At 36.2% G+C, this 24396-nt stretch overlaps 2 protein-coding genes across 2 annotated transcripts; both read right to left on the bottom strand.

Annotated features, from left to right (window-relative positions):
* Positions 1-647: 647 nt before the first annotated feature.
* Positions 648-3450, bottom strand: LOC121416150 (bis(5'-nucleosyl)-tetraphosphatase [asymmetrical]-like). The gene is made up of 2 exons (XM_041609627.1): positions 3285-3450; positions 648-2232 (listed from the first exon to the last, which is right to left on the bottom strand). The coding sequence occupies exons 1-2, from the start codon at positions 3400-3402 to the stop codon at positions 1928-1930; spliced, it is 423 nt and encodes a 140-aa protein (XP_041465561.1). The 5' UTR covers positions 3403-3450; the 3' UTR covers positions 648-1927.
* Positions 3451-6418: 2968 nt separating this feature from the next.
* LOC121416149 (GTP-binding protein 10-like) lies at positions 6419-20180 on the bottom strand. The gene is made up of 9 exons (XM_041609626.1): positions 20066-20180; positions 15051-15256; positions 14145-14236; positions 13132-13276; positions 12457-12530; positions 11801-11853; positions 10848-11033; positions 8533-8650; positions 6419-7402 (listed from the first exon to the last, which is right to left on the bottom strand). The coding sequence occupies exons 1-9, from the start codon at positions 20120-20122 to the stop codon at positions 7179-7181; spliced, it is 1155 nt and encodes a 384-aa protein (XP_041465560.1). The 5' UTR covers positions 20123-20180; the 3' UTR covers positions 6419-7178.
* Between the last annotated feature and the right edge of the window lie 4216 nt (positions 20181-24396).

Raw genomic sequence — 24396 nt, 5'->3', positions numbered from 1 at the left:
AAACCATGTAATTTTAGCTGAAAACCAATAATTCTGATTGATAACACACACAAAAAGGCATAATAATGTCGGAGTGTGCACTAATATTACTTTGAAAAGTGCCTGACATTTTATGGAATTTAGCTCATTTCTCAGCAATTTTACATTTTTCTCCAGAGCCCATAAGAACATGTTTTTCATTCATACATACAAACACTTGGCTGGTCATTTTATTGGACTCTGTTCGAACTCATTTTGAGATTGTTACCACATCTGGTATTAATCTTTAATTAAATCTTTTAATTAGGCCTGATGCATATAGAAATCCAAACAAAAATAAGATGAAAAATGATGAAACAAAGTCTTTAATCTTTAATACCCAATTATAAACCATATTTAAAGGACATGTGGATTAAACTAGCATACTGAAGAAAATCTCTTGAAAGCAAATTGAATGTAACATAAGAAAATTCATCATTTTAAAGTAAAATTTGTTTATTTTTCAGAAAAAAAAGTTGTATGCATAACACATTTTTTTATATGAAAATACAGAATATTTCAATTTTTGCAGATGTGACAAAAAGGAAGCATCTTGAATCAAATTAGGTTGCAACAACGACAATCCCATTTTTTTCCAGAGAAAATACAAACCTTTTTTCACATTAAAACAAAAAACACTTTCTCAGCCCTCAGTAAAGTCTACTCTTTTTACTCCTTTTCATAAACAAATTACTTCTTAATACTGGGGTACTCTAGGCTGAAAATTATATGATTTGAACAAAATAATCTGTTCAAAATCATTAAATTTTCAGCATGGGATAATTGGAATACCTTGGTATTGAAAGCTTGCTGCCTTTTTTTTGGTCATATTTCTTAAGACTCAATTTATAAAATCAGACAAATTAACATACCGGTAATCATAATACTGAAATGTCATCAAAATCAGATTGGAGGAATAACAAAGTCACACCATTTCAAAGTTTCAATTATTTTGGAGAAGCAGTTCTAAAGAAAATAAATGAAAGCACAATGTTATCTCCCCAAGCTAATATTTTGTATTTTAACATATGCAATTATTCATTTTTTCCTCTAAGAATGTTTACATATGATTCACTATTAAATAAATTGTATAAGTTAATCATTGCAGTCATTGAGTTAAAAGGGATTCAAAGGGAAATGTTTATACAACTGTATGTATGAAAATATTTTTATAAACAATTATAAATTCCTGTAATGGCATAAGACAAAGTCCAAAATAATCATCATAATTAAGATGGTGTTTTGGTCACTTTTATACTTCACTTTTCTGAAGCACTAAATAGTGATTTTAGGACAATCTTTTTTCTGGGCTTAAATTTTACGCAACACATATCAGACATATATGTGAAAATTGTGACCTGGCAGCTCAAAGTCAAATCAATGGTAGCCTACATATGTCTTCAAGACTATCTGAGGGTAGCATACTTGATTAAACGTATCATACATTTTTCAATTTTATCAAACCACATAAATATATTGCTTGCATTAACAATAGAATGAATATTTTAATTAAGCAGAATTGCATGGAACCTGGAAAACCACGTAAAAAAAAAGGTTCAAACAATGTTTACATCATTTATCCTGAGAGGCGACAGACAGGCTTCTTCCCGGTTGCACCACTTGAAATCTTGGTGCTCATTTTACAATTTCACACCATCCTGTGGATCGTTTAGCTCAGTGGTTGAAAAAAGCTCCGCAACTCTCAATAAAAAAAAACTTTGACGTTGTGAGACAAATTTCCTCGCCTATGCTTGTATTCATATTACGTACAGTACATCTCTTTACATTATAGTGTATTATGGTCCCATGAGCTTGTCCGGATCCCTGAATTGATGAAGCGTAGTTATAATTCAATATTATATTCAATGTCTAATTCCCCATAATGATCTGGATAATCTATCCTTGTACATCAGCTATGGAGATAATTATCAGCATCTCGTAAAACCTTTTCCATGTCACTGTATCCCGAGAGGTGACAGGCCTCTTCAAGGTTGCACCACTTGAAATCTTGATGCTCATTTGACAATTTCACACCATCCGTTGGATCCTTCAGCTCAGCAAGCCAATAAACGACCTCCTTTGGTCTATTCTTGACAATATAATTGAGCGTGCTCTTAAAGTCTGTAACTGTGAGTTGATTGCTGGTATAGCCTGCTTCTTCCTCTGTCTCTCTTAGTGCTGCAGTGCGGTAATCCTCACCCGGGTCAAGATGACCTAAATTATGCAAAATAAAGAAAATAAATAGCGTTAGTCCTCTTTTATTTTTGCAACATATGTCACTTGCTCACTGCATCCATCCTGCCTGTGGGTAATCTATAGGTAGGACTATGGTATGCCAGTGCAGTACACAACACACACTTTAAAAAAAACATTAAAACAACACTTCTGTGACCAAAAATACTAATTTCCATACAGTTGCAATTCATTTTTCATTAGAAACTTGGGAATTATTATTTTATTCACCAGAGCTCTCAAAAACTTGAATTTTAAGGCATATTTTTGTTCTTTTTTCTATGCTACTTTCTTCATCCTCCTATACTTCAGCCTTCCTGATTGACCTTTTAATTTACCTTTATTTCCTTTCTTTTTTCATTCTCTCCTCCATTCTTTCCAACCTCTCTTTGATCTCATTCTTTATATTTCCTCATTCTTTCTTTCTTTCCCTTCCTTCCTTCCTTCCTCCCTTTCGTGATTATCCTCTTTCTCTCAAATGAAGGAAACATTTTTTTTTCCTCCTTTCATCTTATTTTTTTCCTTTCTCTCCTTATTTTTTCTTTCACACATTTATACATCTTCCCTTCCTTTCTTTCAATATTCATTTCAAAGAATGATGGAAACCCTGTTATTCTCTCTTTTATTCTTTCTTTCATCCTTCTTTTATTCTAACTTTTTAAAATCTATTTCTTTTTCCTTCATTTTCCCCTACTTTTTTCTTTTTCTCAAAGTCGATCCATCTCTTTTCTTTCATCTATCCTTTCTCTCCTTCATTCTTTTGTTCACCCTCCCTTCTAAGCTTACTCCCTTCCAATTCTTTATATTTTTTCACAAGTCCAACTTTAACACTAGTATGTAGCCTTCTATGTTGATCTTTTTTCACAACCCTTCACATATTATCACTACTATTAAGTACTAAGCACTGAGCTGCGTCAGGTTGGCCCAGTGACGGTGTAGATCATTTAGATCTAACGCCAAAATAAGTTCATGGGACCGAGATTAACCCACGACAATAGCTGCCAAGTTTCCTTTATAATTATATCACTACTTACCTTTTGGAGGGGTCCAATGATGTACCCCATACGAAGTTTGGAGTAACAAGTATTGGATTCCTAACTCGATTCTTCTGAAAATGATAAGCCCTCCTGCTCGTAGCACTTCAGAATTCATTTCGGCTTTCAACCCGTTCGCTGCCGTTTAAAATTTCGTCAGCGCTTTACCGGATCATATGCGTGCGTCTTGCTTGTTTCACACGCACCACCGTACTCACTCTACCACAGATCCAAAACACTGAAATTTCCCGAAATTGAATCCCAAATTTTCTGAAAATCATAGACATTTTCTGAAATTTTCAAATTTGATTTTAAACAAAAATCGGGCAATATACAGCTAGTCCAAATTTGGAGGGACAAAAATCAAGGAATTTAACCCTACAAGTAGTATTGATTGCAGAAACAAAATTTATTTCTTCATCATTTTCTCATCCTACTACAGTAATTGATAACCTCATAACTATTTCGTTTTATTTTTTGCATTCAAATATTCATACCATGTTTTTGTAGACTTGGGCATGATGAAATACCTCCACAACCCAAATTTGGGTGTTCTTTAATTTGCGTGATTCATATAAATTAGAACCAGGCCCAGGTCAAAAACAGATGGAATTCAATAGAATTTAATATATATATATATACATACATATATATATATATATATATATATATATATATATATATGTATGTATATTTGGGAAATGCACACCTGAGAGTTGACCTCAAGTCACCTGACCTGAATTCTGTACTTGTGATAAAAATTGTAACACTATAAGCTCACAATAAATATTTCATCAACACATTATTCTCAAGACATATATTTATTTGGTACATTTCAAACTTTTTACATATGCATACATTGTTTGTAAACGTCGATGAAGTAAATAAAATGACAAAATACTAACGGTCAAGTCTACCTCAGAAAAATGTTGATTTGAATCAAAAGAGAAAAATCAGACAAGCATAATGCTGAAACTTTTATCAAAATCGGATGTAAAATAAGAAAGTTATGACATTTTGAAATTTTGCTTATTTTTCACAAAACAGTTATATGCACAATTTAGTCACATGCAAATGAGAGAATCGATGATGTCCCTCTCTCACTATTTCTTTTGTTGTTTTATTGTTTGAATGATACAATATTTCAAATTTTCCAAATTTGGCAATAAGGAAGAACTTGACTGAACCATAATAAAGTTAAACAATTGTAATTCCACATGTTCAGGGAGGAATAAAACTTTGCTTCACAGGACAATGGGGAGAAAATTAGAATATTTCATATTTAATATAATGAAATACATAAGAAATAGTGAGTGATTTTCTCTTTTAATTCAAATCAACTTTTTGTTGGGGTGGCCTTGTCCTTCAACTATATCTGAAATATCCATCAAACATTTCATTATTCATAAATTGAATGATTTCCCATGATTTTAATAAAACAGTCATCCATTTTTTTTCAAAAGGCTGGAAGCTTACCTCAAAACTATCAACTAGCAAAACTTTGAAAATATTCTTGATTTATTCATTAAAAGTGCATGATCCCTAGCGCTGTGGGACAGTTTGGTACTCAATGCCATCTTCATCAAGAAAATCATCAATAAAATTTGTATGCAGTTGTCAGTCATCAGTCAGTTGTGCAACATGCGCTCACATGTAAAGTTAGCATACCCTACGCTGCTTTTGACTACATCAGTATTGGCCCAAACTGCGAGGGGCCACTTACATTGACGAGTGGATACCATGCGCGACCAAAAACACACATAAAAAGAATTTCTTTTTCAAGATATGGCACGTTACCTACATAACGTAATAAGAGTGTCAAAAACACCCTATTCGCTAGGAAAGCTACATGTTTAAGGTCAAATTTGCGAGGGTATTAAAAATTGTTTAGGGGTTCAATACGGGGAATACTTGCCAAGAGTATCGTTTTGTTTCTAGTCACGTGCCAATACTTGTTAAGGGGTGCATTTTCAGAATATGAAAAATACTTTTTAGGGTGCCTTTCAAAACCCCATGGTCACGCATGATATCCACTAGTCAATGGAAGTGGCTCCCCGAGGCACAAACATCTGCTGACATCACTTCACAGCCAACATGCCAAGATTTTTCAAAAGCAGCCGAAGAATACGTGAACTGAAAATCGTCAGAGCTCGGGCATTCAGAACATGGCATCTTCTTACGCGATGTATAATGCTGGTGTCAATGGGCAGCTGGCGCCGTCCAAAGTGCATACAATTGTCCAACAGTGCCCTCTGAATCTGGGGATCACACACTTTTCAAACAAAATAAAATCTCTATTATTCATATGGGAAAAGAATAATAATTCATAGCTGTTGAAAAAAGAATTGTTTTTTTTTATCTTGAATATTCAAAGATACAATAAAATAGACTACCCATTCCTATAAAAGCATGTGCTGTTACAACATGCCTACAGTAAAAAATATACAGATTACACAAGTATAATCACAAATCCTGACTGCTAGTTCATAGCCAGCATTCATTCTCAAAAAACTTTCAGTAAAGTTCAAGATGAATATCTTTCTAAAAACCAAACAATGTTGAGAAGATTCATACATCAGTTCTATTTATGCCTTCCCACTCTCCTTCACAGGATATTCATGAAGAGGTTTTTCAGTGATTTCCACTGACTAATCTGCTTCATGTAAAACTCACCTTGTCTGAAGCACAGAGATAATTCTTTGATACATCCTTGGAAAAATCAGTACCTAAAGAGACTGCCCATAGTAAAAATATTCCACCCTTACTATCAGCACCAATTTTTATCTGTGAGCATTTCTGGGCTGTAGCGGTTCGGAGGTGTAGGGGTATGTCTCGGAGTCGCGTCCGTTGCTCTAGTGTTGCCCATTTCCAGACCTGTCCTCAATTCTAATTCTGATTTTAATTTGCATTATATATTTATGAGTTATCTTTTATTATTCTAACTTAATTGGTTTGGAGGCTAATGTTTGTATTTTTATGATTTTTGTATATTGATAGTTTACTTTGAAATTTTCATGTTGTTCAAAATGGTCATTGTATGTATCTAATCTTACATGTAACAAGATCTTTACAATGTAAAACAATGTAAATTTAGCCTTTGGGCTACCATGAATTGTTTTTTTAATAAAACCATTTATCTATCTATCTATCTAAAACCTGACAAGTGTGTGTATCATAGGGAGCCGGGGCTGCAGAGCAAAGTTGAAAGTGGGGGAGGAGAGCATGGGGGGTCGGGGGCACAGGGACAAAAGGGCACCTTTTCTTTAAAAAAGAGCACTTTCTTAAACATGGCTGTATGCAAAAATAATTCTGCGGGGGGGGGCAATGATTTGAGAAAGGGCACTTATAAGAAGGCAAGGGAGCACTTGCTCAGACATAAAACAGGTCCTTCTCAAGAGAAAGGGGCAGAGAACACGCTAATGAGGGGCACTTTTCTTGGGTAAAATCCAATAAGGGGCACTGACACGAGAAAGGGCAGCTATAAGATGGCAAAAGGGCACTTGATAACGGCATAAAACAGGTCCTTCTCAGGTGAAAGGGGCACAGGGGAGGGGAAATTTTTTGTTAAAATTTGGCACTGATACGAGAAAGGGCACTTGGTAACACCTAAAACGGGTTCCCTTCTGATAAAAGTGGCACAGTACACGTTCGTAAGGGGAATTTTTCTTGCATAAAAAAGGGCACTTTTTCAGAGCTTCACAAAGTGGGGGCACTGTGCCCCTCCCGGCCCCCCCCCCCAGGATTGCCGCCCCTGTAGGGAGATATTAATCTCCTTTCCACCATCGATCCTCCCATTGGTCTGGGTTACTTCTTTGATCTTCCCCTTGACCAGTACATCCTCATCTTCAGGTATGGTGCAAAAACCAGCCAAATTGGTGGCTGCACCAACCTAACTCATACTACTCCAATATTTTTTCTCCTTCCCATCTCAACCTCCAAATCTTGTATTGTTCTTTCTTTTTCATAGTGTTCATCAATCACTTCCCGAACTCTGCTTTTTAATCTATCAAGGCCTTCTCCATGTTTAGCTGAGATTGGGATGATGTCTTCAAAGGAAATTGGTAATCTGTGTTCTTCATTCTCCTCAGTGTCCTTTTCAGTCAGACTGTGCAATGATTCTATATTTGGTAAAGGATAAAGAATGAGAATAAAATCAACGATTCAATATAGCAGCAGTGCTGACTTTGAAGACAACTACAGAATAATCATTCACAAAAAACTCCATTCAGATGATAAAATACTATGTTCATTGACCCTAAATGACATTTGACCTTGATTGTGTGACTGATGACTGGTGAAAGATGATCAGTGATACTTGATTACCCTTATGTCCACATTTCATGAGCTAAATCCATAAACTTTTAAAGTTATGATGGCAAATCAACAAATACCCCCAACAAGGCCAAAGTTCATTGTCCTTGGTCATGTGACCTGAAACTCATCCAGAAAGTTTATTTAATGCTTCATTACTTTTATGTTCCAGTTTCATGAACTAAATCCATATACTTTCAGTTATGATATTTTAAAAATGAACCTTGGTTAAGATTTCGATTTGATTCCAACATAATGTAAGTTCATTGACCCTGATGACCTTTGACCTTGGTCATGTGACCTGAAACTCACATCTGATGTTCATTGATACTTGGTTCGTCTTATATCCAAGTGTCATGAACCAGAACAATAAACATTAAAAGTTATAATGGAAATCAACAAATACCCCTAACATGGCCAAAGTTCATTGACCCTAAATGACCTTTGACATTGGTCATGTGACCTCAAACTCTGGCAGGATGTTCAGTAATATTTGATAACCATTATATCCAAGTCTCATGAACTAGGCCCATTTACATTCTAATTTATGATGACATAAAAAAACTTGATCTTTGGTTAAGATTTGATGTTGACGCCGCCATCAGAAAAGCGGTTTTAATTAAAACTGATATATTTTGGCAAATAGTAAGCCTGAACTAAATATATGAGTATGAACATATGGCATCAATATGGTGTAAATGTGATCACCCATCTACATACATTGAAGTTGATGAGTGTGTTAAACTGTTCAGAATGCAATATACCAAACACACCTTTTCCTAAAATTGAGCAACAAGGAAAGTTCAACAATACTTAAGACTAAATACACTAATATGCAGAAATAACATTATATTTACGGTTAATGAAAGGCTTTGGCATCAGCAATGGCTTTCCCGATCCTGGGGCTGTAAGTAAAATGACATCTTATTATACTTACTGTCTTGGATGAGCTCTAATGTTTCCTGGAGTAATTTATCTGCTCCTTCCACATCTACCTTGTTAAGCGCTAAGATAGCCGGCTTTTCCACAAGTTCAGACTTGTAAAGTTCCAATTCCTGAATGTGAAATAAGTAAAAGCAACACTGTTGCAATCATTTACATTATTGATATTTTTTTCTGTCAATTTAATTTATGTTTGGGTTTTCTTTTCTTGTCTAGATTCCCATTTATTCTTTTATTTTATACACATTCAAGTGAATGTATAATTAATTCACCCTACAGGTTAAACATGAAAAAAGAACTGGTAATAAGAACACATGGTAATTAGACAAAATGAATACAAGATAATCCAAAATCTGACCATCCAGGACCTTATTGCCAAAAGAATTATGCTTATCTTTAAACACGCCCATGTATAAAAATAACCAGAAATATCGTGATTCGTGAGGGCATGCAACAGAATTGTATCAAAACTTCATTTTAATATGACAGGGATGGAATAACACTTGCCTTAAGAGCCTTGCACGTAAACTTTAATGTTGACCTGAAAATGACCTTTGACCTTATCATGTGACCTCCGACTGCAGCATAACATGCAGGTCCCCCAAGTCCATCTACCATCCAAGTTTGGTTGAAAAGCACCTTACGGTTGCAGAGTTAGGTAAGGTTGACCTGAAAATGACCTTTGACCTTATTGTGTGACCTCCGACTGCAGCTTAACATGCAGGTCCCCCAAGTCTATCCACCATCCAAGTTTGGTTGAAAAGCGACTTACAGTTGCGGAGTTAGGTGTCATAGGAGAGTCTTGCATGTTAACTTTAACGTTGACCTGAAAATGACCTTAGACCTTACCATGTGACCTTCAACTGCAGCATAACATGCAGGTCCCCCAAGTCCATCTACCATCCAAGTTTGGTTGTAAAGCGACTTACGGTTGCAGAGTTAGGTGTCATAAGAGAGTCTTGCATGTAAACTTTAACGTTGACCTGAAAATGACCTTTGACCTTACCATATGACCTCCGACTGCAGCATATCATGCAGGTCCCCTAAGTCCATCTACCATCCAAGTTTGGTTGAAAAGTGACCTACGGTTGCGGAGTTAGGTGTCATAAGAGAGTCTTGCATGTAAACTTTAACGTTGACCTGAAAATGACCTTTGACCTTACCATGTGACCTCCAACTGCAGCATAACATGCAGGTCCCCCAAGTCAATCTACCATCCAAGTTTGGTTGAAAAGCACCTTACGGTTGTGGAGTTATGAGTCATTAGATTTGTGACGGACGGACGACATTTGGATCCCTAAGTCTCGCCTTCACCTCTGGTGGGCGAGACAAAAAGTGGAGCACCTCTGGCAGTCTCGCCTGCAATACGCGATTCATATAGCAGCAGTGCTGACTTTGAAAATGACTATTGAATAATAATTCACACAAAAAACATTCATATTGTCATGAAATATTATGTTCATTGATTTTAAATGACATTTCATCTTGATTATGTGACTAAAGACTTGTGCAAGACAAATCAGTGATGCTTGATTACTTTATTTCTACATTTCCACATTTCATGAACTAGATCCATAAACTTTCAACGTTATGATGGCAACTCAACAAATAACCCTAGCATGGCCAAAGTTCATTGAGCTGATTTGACCTTTGGCCTTGGTCATATGACACAAAACTCAGAATATCCACTGACACTTTATTACTCCTATGTCTAAGTTTCATGAACTAGATCCATATCTTTACAAAGTTATGATGACATTTAAAAAACTTTTAAAAAAACGAACCTTGGGTTAAGATTTTGATGTTGATTCCTCAACATGGTCTATGTTCAATGACTCTAAAATAAGCTTTAACCTTAAACATGTGACCTGAAACTAGGGCAACACATTCAGTAATACTTGATTACCCGTATGTCCAAGTTTCATGAACTAGGTCCATATACTTTCTAAGTTATGATGACATTTCAAAAACTAAACCTTAGGTAAAGATTTTAATGTTGATGACCTACCGCAGCCGAAAAACAGCACCTATAATAGTTCTTGCTCTGCTATGCAGGCGAGACAAAAATCAAATGCGCATTTCTGAAAATTTAGTTTCAATCGGCTATGGAGTAGCATCCGATTACAATCAATTTTTTGCAATAGATCCCCGAGCATAAGACAAATGATAATCAGCCAAAGTGATTACTGGACCAAACAGACATTAGACTAATTAACTAATACTAGACCAAATGTGTGTAGCCATAGTGATGTTGGATAATCTTAAACCCATGTGTCAATTAAAATGCAGGCGAACTAAATTCAGACCTACCTTGTTGAGGATGTTTATCGTTTGGTATGCATTCCTGTAGGCATGTCTGGGTGAAAGCTGAAAGCCATGGATGTCTATGACAAAGAGGAGGAGTTTGGTGCGCTCAACATGGCGGAGGAATCGGTGCCCCATTCCCATATTCTGGTGAGAGCCCTCTATCAGGCCAGGAAGGTCAGCCATACTGATCTGCAGAGACACGTCAAGAGTAATTGAGGACATTAAAATTTGACTAACTGCCGGGAATGATAAAATCAGCTATTGGAAATTGAGCCCTAGCTATACACACAGAGCTAGAGAAAGAGATGGATGGTGAGAAATTGTAAGAACCAAAGCAGAGCCTATGGGCATGATACTCAGATAGGATGAGAGATATCAAGTATAATTTTGTAAATCAAACTTAATCACTTTCACAGCTTAAATTCATTGTCAGACAGATAGAAGGTAAGTTTATAATTATCACAAAGTTCATGTATAAATGATGTGATGTAATTTTTCTTTCTAAGGTGGAAAAAAAGGTCCCTGATTTGTCCCTTTTTCTTCATTTTCAAAAAAAAAACAGCTAATCAAGCATAAATTGGGATGCAAACAGTTTTCAGGAAACAATAATTGTGTTTGAAGTGTTTCAAGGGTTTGACTTAGAAAATCAATGACATTAAATTCAGAGAGTGCTAAATCTCATTTAACAGTTCAATACAGTTAAATCTGTATTTCTCAAATCTTTGATCAATGGAGAATTGAATGATTGTCACAAGATTTTACATGTAGTTTAAGATTTGTATGTTAGATTGACAGTCCAATATAATTCACATTATGAAATGTTTGCCATAAGTTTTATATACAAGCTTTATGGACAAATATAACAGTTTTGCCTGAATTAGAAAAAGTAACTACCAAAATAAAAGGAGGGGCAAACATGAGATATCCATGAGAGAATAAATAAGAAAAATAATTACCTGACGCTTATCAGCATATTCCACAACTCCGACCTGTGGCCTTATAGTAGTGACTACATGGGAGACAGAGGAAAAATTAGAAGAAAATATGTGATGAATCTATAGCACTTGAGCACTTGAATATCAAAGAAAAAAAGTAAACTACATAAAAGATGTATGATGCATGTACACCAATAATTATATTAAGTGGAACCACATTGAAATTATCACCTACATTACATAATCATTTATGACAATATTCTGACTGACTACATGTAGATGAACTTAGACCTTACTTCATTAGAATTACTGGAAGAACAGTTCTGGAAGTGCAGAACCTCTAAATCTCTCTCTCTCTTTGAGGGGGTTAACATGAATAATATGGTATATTTGACAATTCAAATCGATTATCAATTGTAAACTCATAAAATTTACGTACATTTCAAAATACAATATCAACCTCAAAGTAAAACAAAATCTGATGATTGAATATGGACAGCATACAAGAATCTCCAATTTACAACAAGGTATTTTCTTTACCCTTATTAAATAGAGATGAGAGAAGACAAAATTTCAGAGTGTAGTTTACTATTACAAACACGGATTACCGGTACAACAAAGACATGGATGAGATTCTCAACTTGAACTAAGTACAGGAATAATACTATTGATCTTACATGGATAATCAGCTATCTTAGGCTCAGTCCTTGAAACAGCCTTCAAAAGAGTTGACTTTCCAGCATTAGGGAAACTATAGTTAAAGACAAAATTATTATAATCAACTTTTATTTTGAAGTCAATTGACCAACCATATTCTCTCCTTTATCTTGTCTGTAAGAAATAAGACTAAAAAAAAAAATTTGTAAAGAATATTGCCGTTTATGGTTGATCAGAAGCTTAAAGTATTCATGAATCCGGCCTTTCTTATCATTTGAGTGGTGCAATTTCATTATGTTGTCTGCAATTTTAAACACCACTTCATGAACCGGAATAAAATGAAGTGATTTTTCTTCCAATGCACCTCAAGTATTTAAAAGTGGGATGTCTTGATTACCATCAATACTGAAAATGTAAAAACTACTTTGCCAGGGTATAAGTAGAGCATTTGCCATTATTCAAATTAAAGTGAACATTTTATTAAATTTACCATATTCCTGCTGTTTGAAAGAGAAATAAAGCACTTGCCATTACGTAAGTATTAAAGAGCATATATTCACTAAAAGCTGCATGTAGGTTTCATCAAAAATGCGACACCTTTCTGAAGAATCAAGCACTGCATTTGCACCTAGATGTAATCAGTTCATCTATGCACTATTTTTTTTTTCAATGACAATGCCAACATTCCTACTTACCCAACAAATCCAACATCAGCAATTAATTTCAAGATGAGTTTGAAGCTTCCTCTGCTTCCCTTAGCTCCGTTCCATAAATTCTTCTCATATCCACCTTCACCACCTCGAGCAACTAACACCTTTTCACCAACATTGTTCAAGTCTCCTGCACAAAGAGAGGGAAAGGATATGCAATATTGCCAAAAATCACTTCAAAGATGAATTCCATTTGTGGTTTATAAAATGACTTCTAACCGGATCTAAGCAAATTAAACCAAGCATGTACGTAAGAAAATGCTCAGTAATCAGCAAACGAGGTATTCTGACATTGGACATGCTGTTATCCACTGTGTCATTGCCCCATGCACATAGTAATATTGACAATTTTTAGCATTCTTTAAAGTTTTGATATTTTTTCCAGCTAGTTTTCATTCTTTTTCCCACTTGGTCAAACTATGTCAAGACATGATGATGATATGATAACATTTCACTAACTGTAATTACTTACTTTAAATCAAGGATAATAATTTTGACAAGTAGCTGCATTCACAACATAAAGTCACATCACATCACGTGTTAGAATTCATAATGGGTGATAAAATGTGTTATCCACAAAGGTGGTTAAAATTAGACAATATTAAAGTGTGCCATTGAATGCATGATTTGACATCACACATTAACCCATAGGGGAACTTTAAAATGACAAAAATCCCATGAATAACTGAACATAACAAACAAAATGTCATAGACGTAATATAGGATTTGTCTTTACAGTGAGTTATTGGCAGTAGTACATGTTTAATGGGTACTGCAATTTCATAATTAGGGAGCTTTAAGTATCAATATTCGAAATAATTGAACTAATTCAAGTGTTTTTAAAGTATATGCTGTATTCAAATAGTGCATTTGGTTAATCAGGCCTTCTCATTTTCACTGAGCAGTCATTGTAAACTAGTTTCTGTGTAACAGTAACACAGCACTAAAACTCTTTTTTTTATCAAAAGCTTTAACAAGAGGTAATATCATCCTCATACCTAATAACCGATTATTATCATCCGTTACACAAACTCCAGGAGGCACTTTGATGACTACATCTCTTCCTTTGCCACCTTGAAGAATGCGGGCTCTGCAATGTGGAAAAAACATATCAAAATGGGGAGAAAAATCCATTGACTGCTTTAAAAAAGTGATAATAAGACCGAAAACTTTCAAACCTCATGGCATCTGAAACCTTCTGAAGTTAAACCCTTTCGGCCCTTATTCTGAAGTCAGGTTTAACTTAGACCAAGGTCTAACTCTGTGCTAAAATTATGGGAAGCCAAAAGTGTCAAATTTTTTATCAAGTTGTATGTTTCCTATGTTTAATGTGCTCTTTCCTGATTCATCGATGGTGAAAACAATCATCTATTTATACTTCCTAGCCAATAACGAATTATCTGAGAGCCAAATGAGCTGAAATGTGATATCTCTACCGTTAGTGATTTATGTAACAAGTGGCTATCCATACTTAAACCACAACTTTAAACCTGAGTTCTAAGTTAAACCTGACTTCAGAATATATTCTGCATATACCAGGATGGGGGATGTTATTGTAGCACACTGACAACTTATCATCATACACATGCATTATGAAGGGTATTAAACTTATTGCAGAAAGTTATATATTTTTGTTTGTTTATAGAATTTTCTATATTGTATGATATATTGCATTTTTCATAATTGTGTATACATGTACTTATTGACAAAGCCATTGGAAACCAAATTTCTTTGTATGCACACACTGACCAATAAAAGAATCTTGAATCAGAAATGTTCAATCATCGAACAGTAAAATAAACTGGAAATCAATCAGATTAAGGTTTATATTACAAAACCAGTTTGGCAACAGAGTGACAAAAGCTTAAAAGAAAACCCCAAAAACAAAAAGGTGAAAAACTTACTTGCTGTTGTCTCCTGGCCCAGCAATATAGCGTTGATCCCTTTTGGAAGATTTCACATTTTTCAGAGTGATCCCTGTAGAAGCTTGGACATATACATCACCACCTTTGCCTCCGATCCCACCAAATTTGGGATGACCTTGCCCCCCTCCTCCTCCCCTGGCATAGATGCGGACCTGATCAATGAAACTGTGTCGTTTATTTCCAGCCTATCATTGAAAAATACAAATAGAAAGAAATAATAAATTTATCACTACTGTGATGCAGTATGGCAGAACATAACCCTCCATGATTGTACTCCTGTGTGGTAAATGTGAATTCATTGAAAACCGGCTGAATTTCAGTAGCATTTTCATATTTAAAAGCATCATAATTAACGTAATCTGCTCAAAACGAGCTCAAATCTGTTGATAATTTTAAAATTTAGACAGCTCATTTCAAGCTTCGCCACATTCTTTTAACAATTTAGAGATTTAATGTTCAATAAAATCCAAAATTTATTAATCATTTTCAAAAATTGAATTGATGAAGTTTCCTTCTGTGACCGTAAAAAGCCAGCACAGTACAGCGTACAATTAATACTGAAGTCAGATACAGGCTTGCATTATGGATTTCATGAATTCTTTAATGGGAACGATTTATGGAAAAAACTGTAGAAAAGAAAACTTATAACACAATCAGAAATAAAGTGAGTCAAAGAAGTAAAATATAGTCCTAAAAAATTCTGATAGTATGCAAAATTCAAGACAAAAGTAAAGAGTGGACTACCACCACTATTACAACCAGGATGGAACTGGAAATAGTAAAACATTGACAGAATCAGATGTAGGGAAAAAGATGCACTATGGAACCATTTTCTAGCGTTTCTACTCTCCCATCTCTTCAACATCAGGATGTTAATATTTTAGACACATTACGGGTACTGATACTGAAGAATATGTATTAAAGACAAAAAATCTGAATGTATCAAAATCACCAGGTCCAGATGGGTTACACCCTGTGTCTTGCATGAACTGGTACCTGTTATTGCAAAACCTTTGAGTATATTACTCTTTTGCCTTTATAGGCGTAGTACCACTACCAAATGTGTGGAAAAAACCAATGTCAAATTGTCAGTGCCGTATTCATGAAGGGTGATCATAAACTCCCTTCAAACTACAGACCAATAAGTCTTGCATGTATTGTATGTAAAGTAATGGAGTCTATACTGAGTGATGAAATATATGAGCATGTGAGAAGCAACAACCTTCTTAATAGTGCAAAACAATTTAGATTTGTATCAGGTCAATCAACAATATTGCAATTACTCAATGTTATAGATGATCGGACAAAAATGTTCACCCGCAGATAAATGTTGCTTACTTACAATTGGTAAAAACAATGATGAATTTAATGACACATGATAATGCCACACATAATCAATCACAAGATGAAACAAGTAAAGATTTTGGTGTGATAGTCGACATAAAGCTTAGTTTTGACCAGCACTTGCAGTCAAAGATAAATAAAGTCAATATGTTAATGAATGTAATAGACCAGTTCGTAGTTACTTCATGGACAATTTTGGTCAAATGACCTTTCATTTCTTACATTATGATAGGCAGATTTCAAAGCAAGATATTACGTAAGCTTGCCCTACATAGCAGGATGAAGAAATTGAATAGACCAGGTGACTAGAATAGCACACCAATGAACACTTTATGAAGGTATTTGTTGCATTCCTACTTTGAATGCATATCATAGCAAGTTGCACAATGTACTTGGCAAACTGTGAAATACCAGTCCTTCGTGGACGCATTGTTGTTTTTTGTGGATGTGAATGAAAACCACTTTTCAAAAGAATATATGAATAATCAAGACATCAAAGATGGTGCTTATCTCATTAGATTTTAAACCACCATGTCACTTTAGTACAAATGACCTTCCTCTGATCATGCGTAGAAACTTTTGATCATGTGCAGAAAGGAACTACGAACTGGCTTATTAAAAGAGCATGTTTATCTTCACAAGGAGAACTTTTTACTCCAAAGCATTGATTAGACCTCATTTGGAGTATGCTCATGCTGAATGGAGTCCATACTTAAACATATTCAAGCACTAGAAAATGTACAAAGAAGGGCCATTAAGTTGGTACCTGAGGTAAAGAAACTTTCATATGAACAAAGATTGATTTAACTAAAACTTCCTACATAAGCATAACGCCGTGCGCGAGGAGATATGATAAAAACATACAAGTTCATATTTCACAGGTACATGCATGACAACGAGGTAGTGCCAGATTTGGGTCAGGTACATGGGCCTTCTAAAGGTTATCATGAAAAAATTCTGAGGTCAGTCACTGAGAAACGTAAGAATTCTTTCTAAATAAGGATGAGGAATCCTTGAAATAGTCTTAGTCAGTGGCGTACCTAGGATTTTCCAAGGGGGGGGGGAAATCGTCCACCAAAAAATTTTACAAGCAAAGAAGAAAAGGATTTCTTACCATGAAAAAAATTTACAAGCAAAAAAAAAGAAAAAGGGTCTTCAAGTTCAAAACAGGGGGCCACTTGTGGCTCGTCAGGGGGGGGACAGGGGAAAGTCCCTTGCATGAGTTGTGACTCATCAGGGGGGGCAGTCTGCCCCCCCCTTAGGTACGCTAGTGGTCTTAGTAATGAATTAGTAAATGCATCCAGTGTCCACAACTTTGAGAATGGAAAATCGTCTTCTAAGCCAATAGTTGACCTAATTATGAAGACCTCCCCAAAAGGGTTTCAATAACATCTAGTATAGACCAAAAGCTTTGGTCTCTGTTAAATGTTGGCTGTTCCGCTGAACTCCATTGGCTCCAGTCACCAAATACAGAGACCGAAGTCCTACATGTAGCTCGATCTGTACAGGGACTCAATAGCCATATGCTTATCATGTACATGTATTAAGTTTGGATAAAACAGGGAAGTGAAGTTGCACGACAGCCGAAATAAGTCACTGTTTTCCCCCTTTTAAGTTTATTTTACCCCGTTTTGGTGCATTTCAGGCCAAAACGGAATAATAATCTCTATTTTGGTACAGTTCTTTATATATATATTTTAATGAAATAAAGACAAAAATCAATGAGCCCCGTCGGGGGGATTTTGCGTTGTTAACCCCCTAATAGTTGCTGCACGATAGCGAGCATCTGTGTATGATGGGGTGTCCAAACTTCGCGGACTTTTCGAAAATATTCTTCAGGCTTAATTTTGTTCACAAAATATTTACAATTCATACAAAACCAATTCAAGAAATAGTTACCACATTGACGTCAAGATCATAAACTATAAAATCATTGACGAAAATGTGAAGTAGGTCAAGGGGTTTCGCCGGTATCACGATCTTTAAATTCTATTCCCATCGATGAATGTGCGCTGTGCTGGAAAACCAAAGTTTTTGAGGAAATTTAAACAAAAACTCGATCTTAAAAGGTGAGACATTTTAGTCTTGAGGACGCAATGATGATGATTTTTTTAGAGATGTCATATACTTCTTCATCATTGACGTCTTGACACTCTCCCCATAGTGTCTTCAGCGAAGGAACAAAACAACCAAAACAAAGATGGATTCCCCCCAAAAATCCATCTTTTTAAACCGAACTCACTAGAATTTTGTTAATTTTATTAATTCTTACACCTTCCTACGCCTAATGCGTAGGAAGGTTTTAAATATTACTTTAAAAAATGTAAAAAAATGAAGATTTCTTACCTAACTGATGCCGCGTAGACCCCTCGTTCCACATGTAAACAACGGAAATACAATAGCGTCGACCCTTGAACCGCTTATGTATGACGTACTTCCGGAAAGCAATGCCGTCTTAACGAACAATTTAGAGATAAAAAATCTTATTTAACAAATATTAAAATTTATTTCGTGATCTTAAATAATTCATATCAATATATGTAAATTATTTATGATCACGAAATAAATTTTAATATTTTCCCCCAGAAAATCCATCTTTGTTTTGGTCCTTCGCTGAAGACACTATGGAGAGAGTGTCAAGACGTCAATGATGAAGAAGTATATGACATCTCTAAAAAAATCATCATCATTGCGTCCTCAAGACTAGAGACATTTATATCAGATTGACAACAAAATGCTATAGAATCAGCCAGTACCACATTTAACTCACATTTTTTATATCTGTTTGCAAAATGATGATAATGCTTGTTGAGAATATAAGATTTCTTCGGAACGGGTGCTAACGGTGAAAAATTTGCAGATCTTTTGTCAATAATTTCATGAATACTGAACTAATCCTAAAAAAAAATTACCACAAAGGGCAATTTTAAGTCGCTTTTCACGTTGAAGATGTCAGATTTTAAAGAGTATTGCCTAGTTTTTGAGATAACGACCGTCCGCGAAGTATGGACACATGCAAAGTTTGGACTCACTGCCATCATGGCCATAAGAGGAGAATATTTTTTTAATGTAAAAAAAACTCCTCAAAACAAACGGCTGCCAGCGGTCTATAGCCAATGGCGGCGGGAGACAAAAAATTTAGGTGAGGTCCACCTGAAATTTTGGAATGGACACAGGTAAAAAATTTGACAAGCGAAAAAAAAAAGGGGGGACAACAAACAACTTTTCACTTTTCAGAGGGGGGTCCACCTCAAATTTACTAAGTCTAAGGGGGACAGGTCCCCCCCCCCCCCCCCCCCCCGTTTCCGTTGCCTATGATGTCTATAGCAGTGGTAGATATCATTCAATGGCGGCAGGGCATAACGAATTTGGGGAAAAGCATCATTGGTGGCTAAGCAGCAGAATGAAGTAAGAAAGATCAATACCATACCAACCACAAAAATTGTTATGTCTGGGACTACAGTCTGAGCCTTCGTCTCGCTAACGGCCCCGTGCTATGTTCTGCCGGGGCGCGCACGGGGGATCAGCAGCAGATCACTCAGTGCGAAAGTAGCGCTGGTGTCGAACTCCTACAAATAACAAAAAGGTACAAATATACACATTTTGACATTAACTGAAACTCAAAATGGTAGAAAAATGATGATACTCACTGGAAATCTTCTTGTGGTCTTGTTAGGAAATAACAGAAACCTTGTAAGAAGTACCATTGTAGGACCCTAGCCTACTTGTCACATTGCACAGAATCGAGCAGAACTTCGGGAGAAGTTGCTGGGATGGGCCGGGATAGCATATGCGATCGATGGGATCATCATTGTACCAGTACCAGTATATAGTACACCATGGACTCATATGGAGCGCACTGGGGCGATTATGTTACGGTACTGGGGGCCTGGGGTCGGAGGCGCACGGGGGCTCCTCATAGTTTATGCACAGGCGCGCCGGAACACTTTCAGTTTTGGGGGGGGGGCAAAATCCCGAAGGGGGCACAATATTTTTGATAGCGTGAGATACCGAAACGATCGAGCGGGAGAGGCTGTGGGACCCCCCCACGGTAAGGAATTTGTGTAAAAATGGAGTATAAAAGTTGCGTTTCTTATAGAGCATTCAAAAATAAATTTCTTGAGAATTGAACAGTCTTGAGGTTTATTTTGCTCCTTCTGTTTCCTCCCTTCTGACCCAGACTGGTGATTCTTCATGATCAGGGTCGCAGTTCCAGCAAATTACGAGCCTTATTGCAAACAAAATTGTTTCAAACCAATGTAATATAGGCCTTTTAAAGAATTTAAGATGACAAACATGACCGTACGCAGCCGGGGGCCGCCGATCGAGAGGGCAAAATACACTAAAAGTGTGCACGAAATCCTTCAATTTTATTCTAGAAAATGCAAAAGCTCCCCCATCACAAACCCCCTCGCTCTCCCGGATTGTTTTTTTTTATTTTTGCAAACGTCCATGAATAACAAAAGCTGGGATGAACCAGAGAACATAGCTGCCATCTCGATCTGATTAGTAACAGGTAATGGGAAGAAGTTTTGGAATAAAAAAATACATAAGTGCTATATCGTATGAGCTGAAATAGTATCAGACAAAACGCCTTCCAATCATGCCAATAAAAAGGAATAGAGGAAAATACGGGGCTGTGAAAATATCTTAAGATTTTTTTTTTATAGTAGAGCAGTACTGTAACGCTTATTTTTTTCTTTTGTATTCTTTATTTAAATTTTTATTCATACCACGGATAATATGAGTCCGGTCAAGAAGACACTTTCACAGATGATTTTATTTTTTCATGTCTAAACATTATCTCTAAGTTGCTTTCGAGTGGGATTTACCATTTTCACAAATTATAAATTATAATCCTCTACACATGATTATTCTGTGTGTAATTTTCTGATAACATGTCTATATTGAGTTAAAATGACCTTGGTATTTTCTTTAGGGCACTGACTGGTTATCACTGTATTAACTCAATTTATATTTAGTTGAAAATGAAATAATTGAAACAAATTTCTCGAGATGTTATGGTTTCTGGGCTTGACAGCTATGACATATACCCTTTTCATAAACCTATCCTCCAATTAGCCGCCTAAGAGTAATGCGGATAATTCAATAAAAATTGCGTTCATAAACTCCGAAAATAAATAGCCGCATTATTTTTACGAGCGCCCGTCCTGAAAAAGGCGGATAATCGCCATGACAACTGGACACGCCCCCTCCGATGCGGTTGTGTTGGAAAAGGGTGACCTTGTGACCGCACCATGGCAATTATCCGCATGAATTTGGAAATGCGTTCATAAACTCAAAATCTTGTCCCGATGCTGCTATTATGCGGATAATAGCAGCATCAGAGTAATGCGGATAACTCTTGTCCTCCTCCAATTTTACGACCAAATTTAATATGCTGCTATTAGCCGCCTAATTCATTTTAATGGGGTTTATGAAAGGGGTATTAGATTCCATATGTTGCTCGAGTGTTCACGCGCGTTAGTGATATCGGGTCCGGTCTGAGCGTTTCTGGGCGACCGCGCGTTTGTTAGACGACACAGCCAGCATCATAGAGTTGGAGTTATAAACCTAATCATTGGTGGACCACTATCAATTTGCCATTCGCTTTTAGTCTGAAATGTATTCATTAAAATGTTAAACGTTATCACACTGTAATAAGATGGAAAAGGGGCTTATCAAAGGTATGTTTCACAGAGGAACTTCGTTTACCTTTGTCCTTAAATAATTTATAATTTTTCTACTTTCAGGGGGGGCACATTGGGGGGGGGGGCAAAATCTCGTTTTGCCCCCCCCAAAAAAAATTTTTATTTGGGGGGCAAGTGCCCCCCCCCCCCCCCGCTTCCGGCGCCCTTGTTTATGCAACTCGGATGTGAAAAAAAAGTTCTGCCAGATCGACATGCACAACTCAGTGATATGAAAATAGAGGATTCTAAAACCTACTTCTATATTCTACTCTTTCCACAGATGTGAACATTGATTCAGCACCGGGGGGGGGGGGCACTTCCATTGACGAGTGGATACCATGCGCGACCATAGGGTCTCGAAAAGCACCCTAAACAGGTATTTCCCATAAGTCCGAAAATGCGCCCCTTAACATGTATTGGCGTGTGAAACCCTACCTTAATTAACAAGTATTGGAAACAAAACAACACTGTCGGCAAGTATTGACCCCCAAAACAAGTACAACGATATTTTCATTGTTATGTCACTGTCGTCGGTCGTTGGTATGTTCACAGCTCCGTCTTTGATCCCGTTTTCCCATATTGCATTCAGAATTTTTTGGGGATATATTTCAGAATGTCGATGTCATTACCGCCTGTACACGAAACGGTCGATTTTAAGAAAATGAAAATGATGATGTCCCTCACTCATTTCTTTCTATTATCATTTGAATTATACGATATTTCAGTTCTTATATACAGATTTTAGTAGGCAATGACGAACCACAAAATGTTAAATCAAAGTTAATTCAAATATTTAGTGAGGTTTTCCAAGAGGAGAAAGTTGAAATATTTCATAATTATAATGCGTCGATCTGTTCCCTCGATACTTTCCAGGATGTATATAATGATTTTTTTGTGAAATTAAGCAAAACTCTAAATGTCATAATTTCCTTCCGATTTTTATGAAATTTTCAGTGTGGTTCATGTTGGATTTTTCTCTTTTTATTCAAGTAAACTTAGATTGGGTGGACTTGTCCCCCTTAATTTTCCTTAAGGACGGGGCCACAGTTAAAATGAATTACATGTAATTTTCACCAAATTTTGCGCATGCAGGGTACACTGTAAAAACTGTGGTGTTAAAACTGACACCAATTGGTGTTAATAGAGGACCACACCCTGAGGTGTTAAAATACAACACACTAGAGATTAATCATAACACAAAAGAGTGTAAATATGTGTTGTAATAACACCTATAGGTGTAAAACTAACACCACCAACGACACCGGTGTAAAATAACTGGTGTGGTCCTCTATGCACACCGGTTAACACCACAGTCAGTTTGCTGTGTAATTACTTTAGCACTCAAATATATGCAAAAAAAATAATAATAACATTGGTTCATCTGCTTTATTTCTTTCTATTGAGCTTTAATTGAAGTTCATCCATTGGAAGTTCTCGAAAATTGCGCATTCAAAATAATTTGGCATCATAATACCCCACGAGAGACTATATGGTGAGGTTAAACCCCTCATTTCATTAACTTTATATAGTTCCGAATAATTGGGGTAGGGCGTATGCATCGGGCCTTTCCTCAATGTGCTCCAAGCTCTGGATGGTATTCTGTACCCCAGGATAAGGCTGTACGGAAGTTTTTCTGAATATAATAAGTTATTTCATTTGAATAAATTGTTACATGCATAAACCATATAGGCCTACTTGATTTTTGTCCTTGGGATGCTATTTTTGACAATAGAAAAAACCCTTCAGGGTCGTGTCAGTGGTCTAGTGGTGTACTGGATTCAAAGTTACAGTTAACTCGGCAAGGTTAACTTTGCCGAGTTAATATTATTGTGAGTTTGAATCCTCATCTCTGATTGTCTCCACTTTGATAAAAAGACCCTGCTGATTAACGTAGACGTATGCTTCCTAGGTAATGGTCATATACACTCTAAAAACAAATCAGTCATGCAAAAATGACTAGTTAATATAGGGTCAGCTGGGTGCAACTGTTACTCTAGTTATAGGCCCTAACTATTTTCTAGTCGGATTTCACCAGAAGAGAGTTATTTCTAACTAAAATATATGTCAGAAATGTGAATAGTCTATCAGTTGCACCCAGCTGACTACTGGTCTAGTCAATTTGACTGATTTGTTTTAAGAGTGTACCAGCATATGGCGTTATACCAACAAAGCTGTCCTATTTAGTTCCTACATATTAACAGAAACAGCTCGGTTTGAAGTCATGTTTTCATGTAGGCCTATTTTATTAAATTGAGTCTTTAAAATTCTTTCCGATGAGCCTGCGATGAAAT

This window comes from Lytechinus variegatus, chromosome 5 (assembly GCF_018143015.1).
Source record: "Lytechinus variegatus isolate NC3 chromosome 5, Lvar_3.0, whole genome shotgun sequence".
NCBI lineage: Eukaryota > Metazoa > Echinodermata > Echinoidea > Temnopleuroida > Toxopneustidae > Lytechinus > Lytechinus variegatus.
The sequence above is the reverse complement of the archived record's forward strand: the minus strand, read 5'-3'. Positions and strand labels throughout refer to the sequence as shown.

What these genes read in the sequence shown, in the direction of transcription:
- LOC121416149 (XM_041609626.1), bottom strand. Translation starts at nt 20,122, where the DNA reads ATGGTACTTCTTACAAGGTTTCTGTTATTTCCTAACAAGACCACAAGA. An exon ending in AGACCACAAGAAGATTTCCA is followed by an intron (nt 15,257 to 20,065) that starts GTGAGTATCATC and finishes TTTCAATGATAG; the next exon opens with GCTGGAAATAAACGACACAG. An exon ending in ATTAGAGCTCATCCAAGACA is followed by an intron (nt 7,403 to 8,532) that starts GTAAGTATAATA and finishes TACCAAATATAG; the next exon opens with AATCATTGCACAGTCTGACT.
- LOC121416150 (XM_041609627.1), bottom strand. Translation starts at nt 3,402, where the DNA reads ATGAATTCTGAAGTGCTACGAGCAGGAGGGCTTATCATTTTCAGAAGA. An exon ending in TCATTGGACCCCTCCAAAAG is followed by an intron (nt 2,233 to 3,284) that starts GTAAGTAGTGAT and finishes TGCATAATTTAG; the next exon opens with GTCATCTTGACCCGGGTGAG.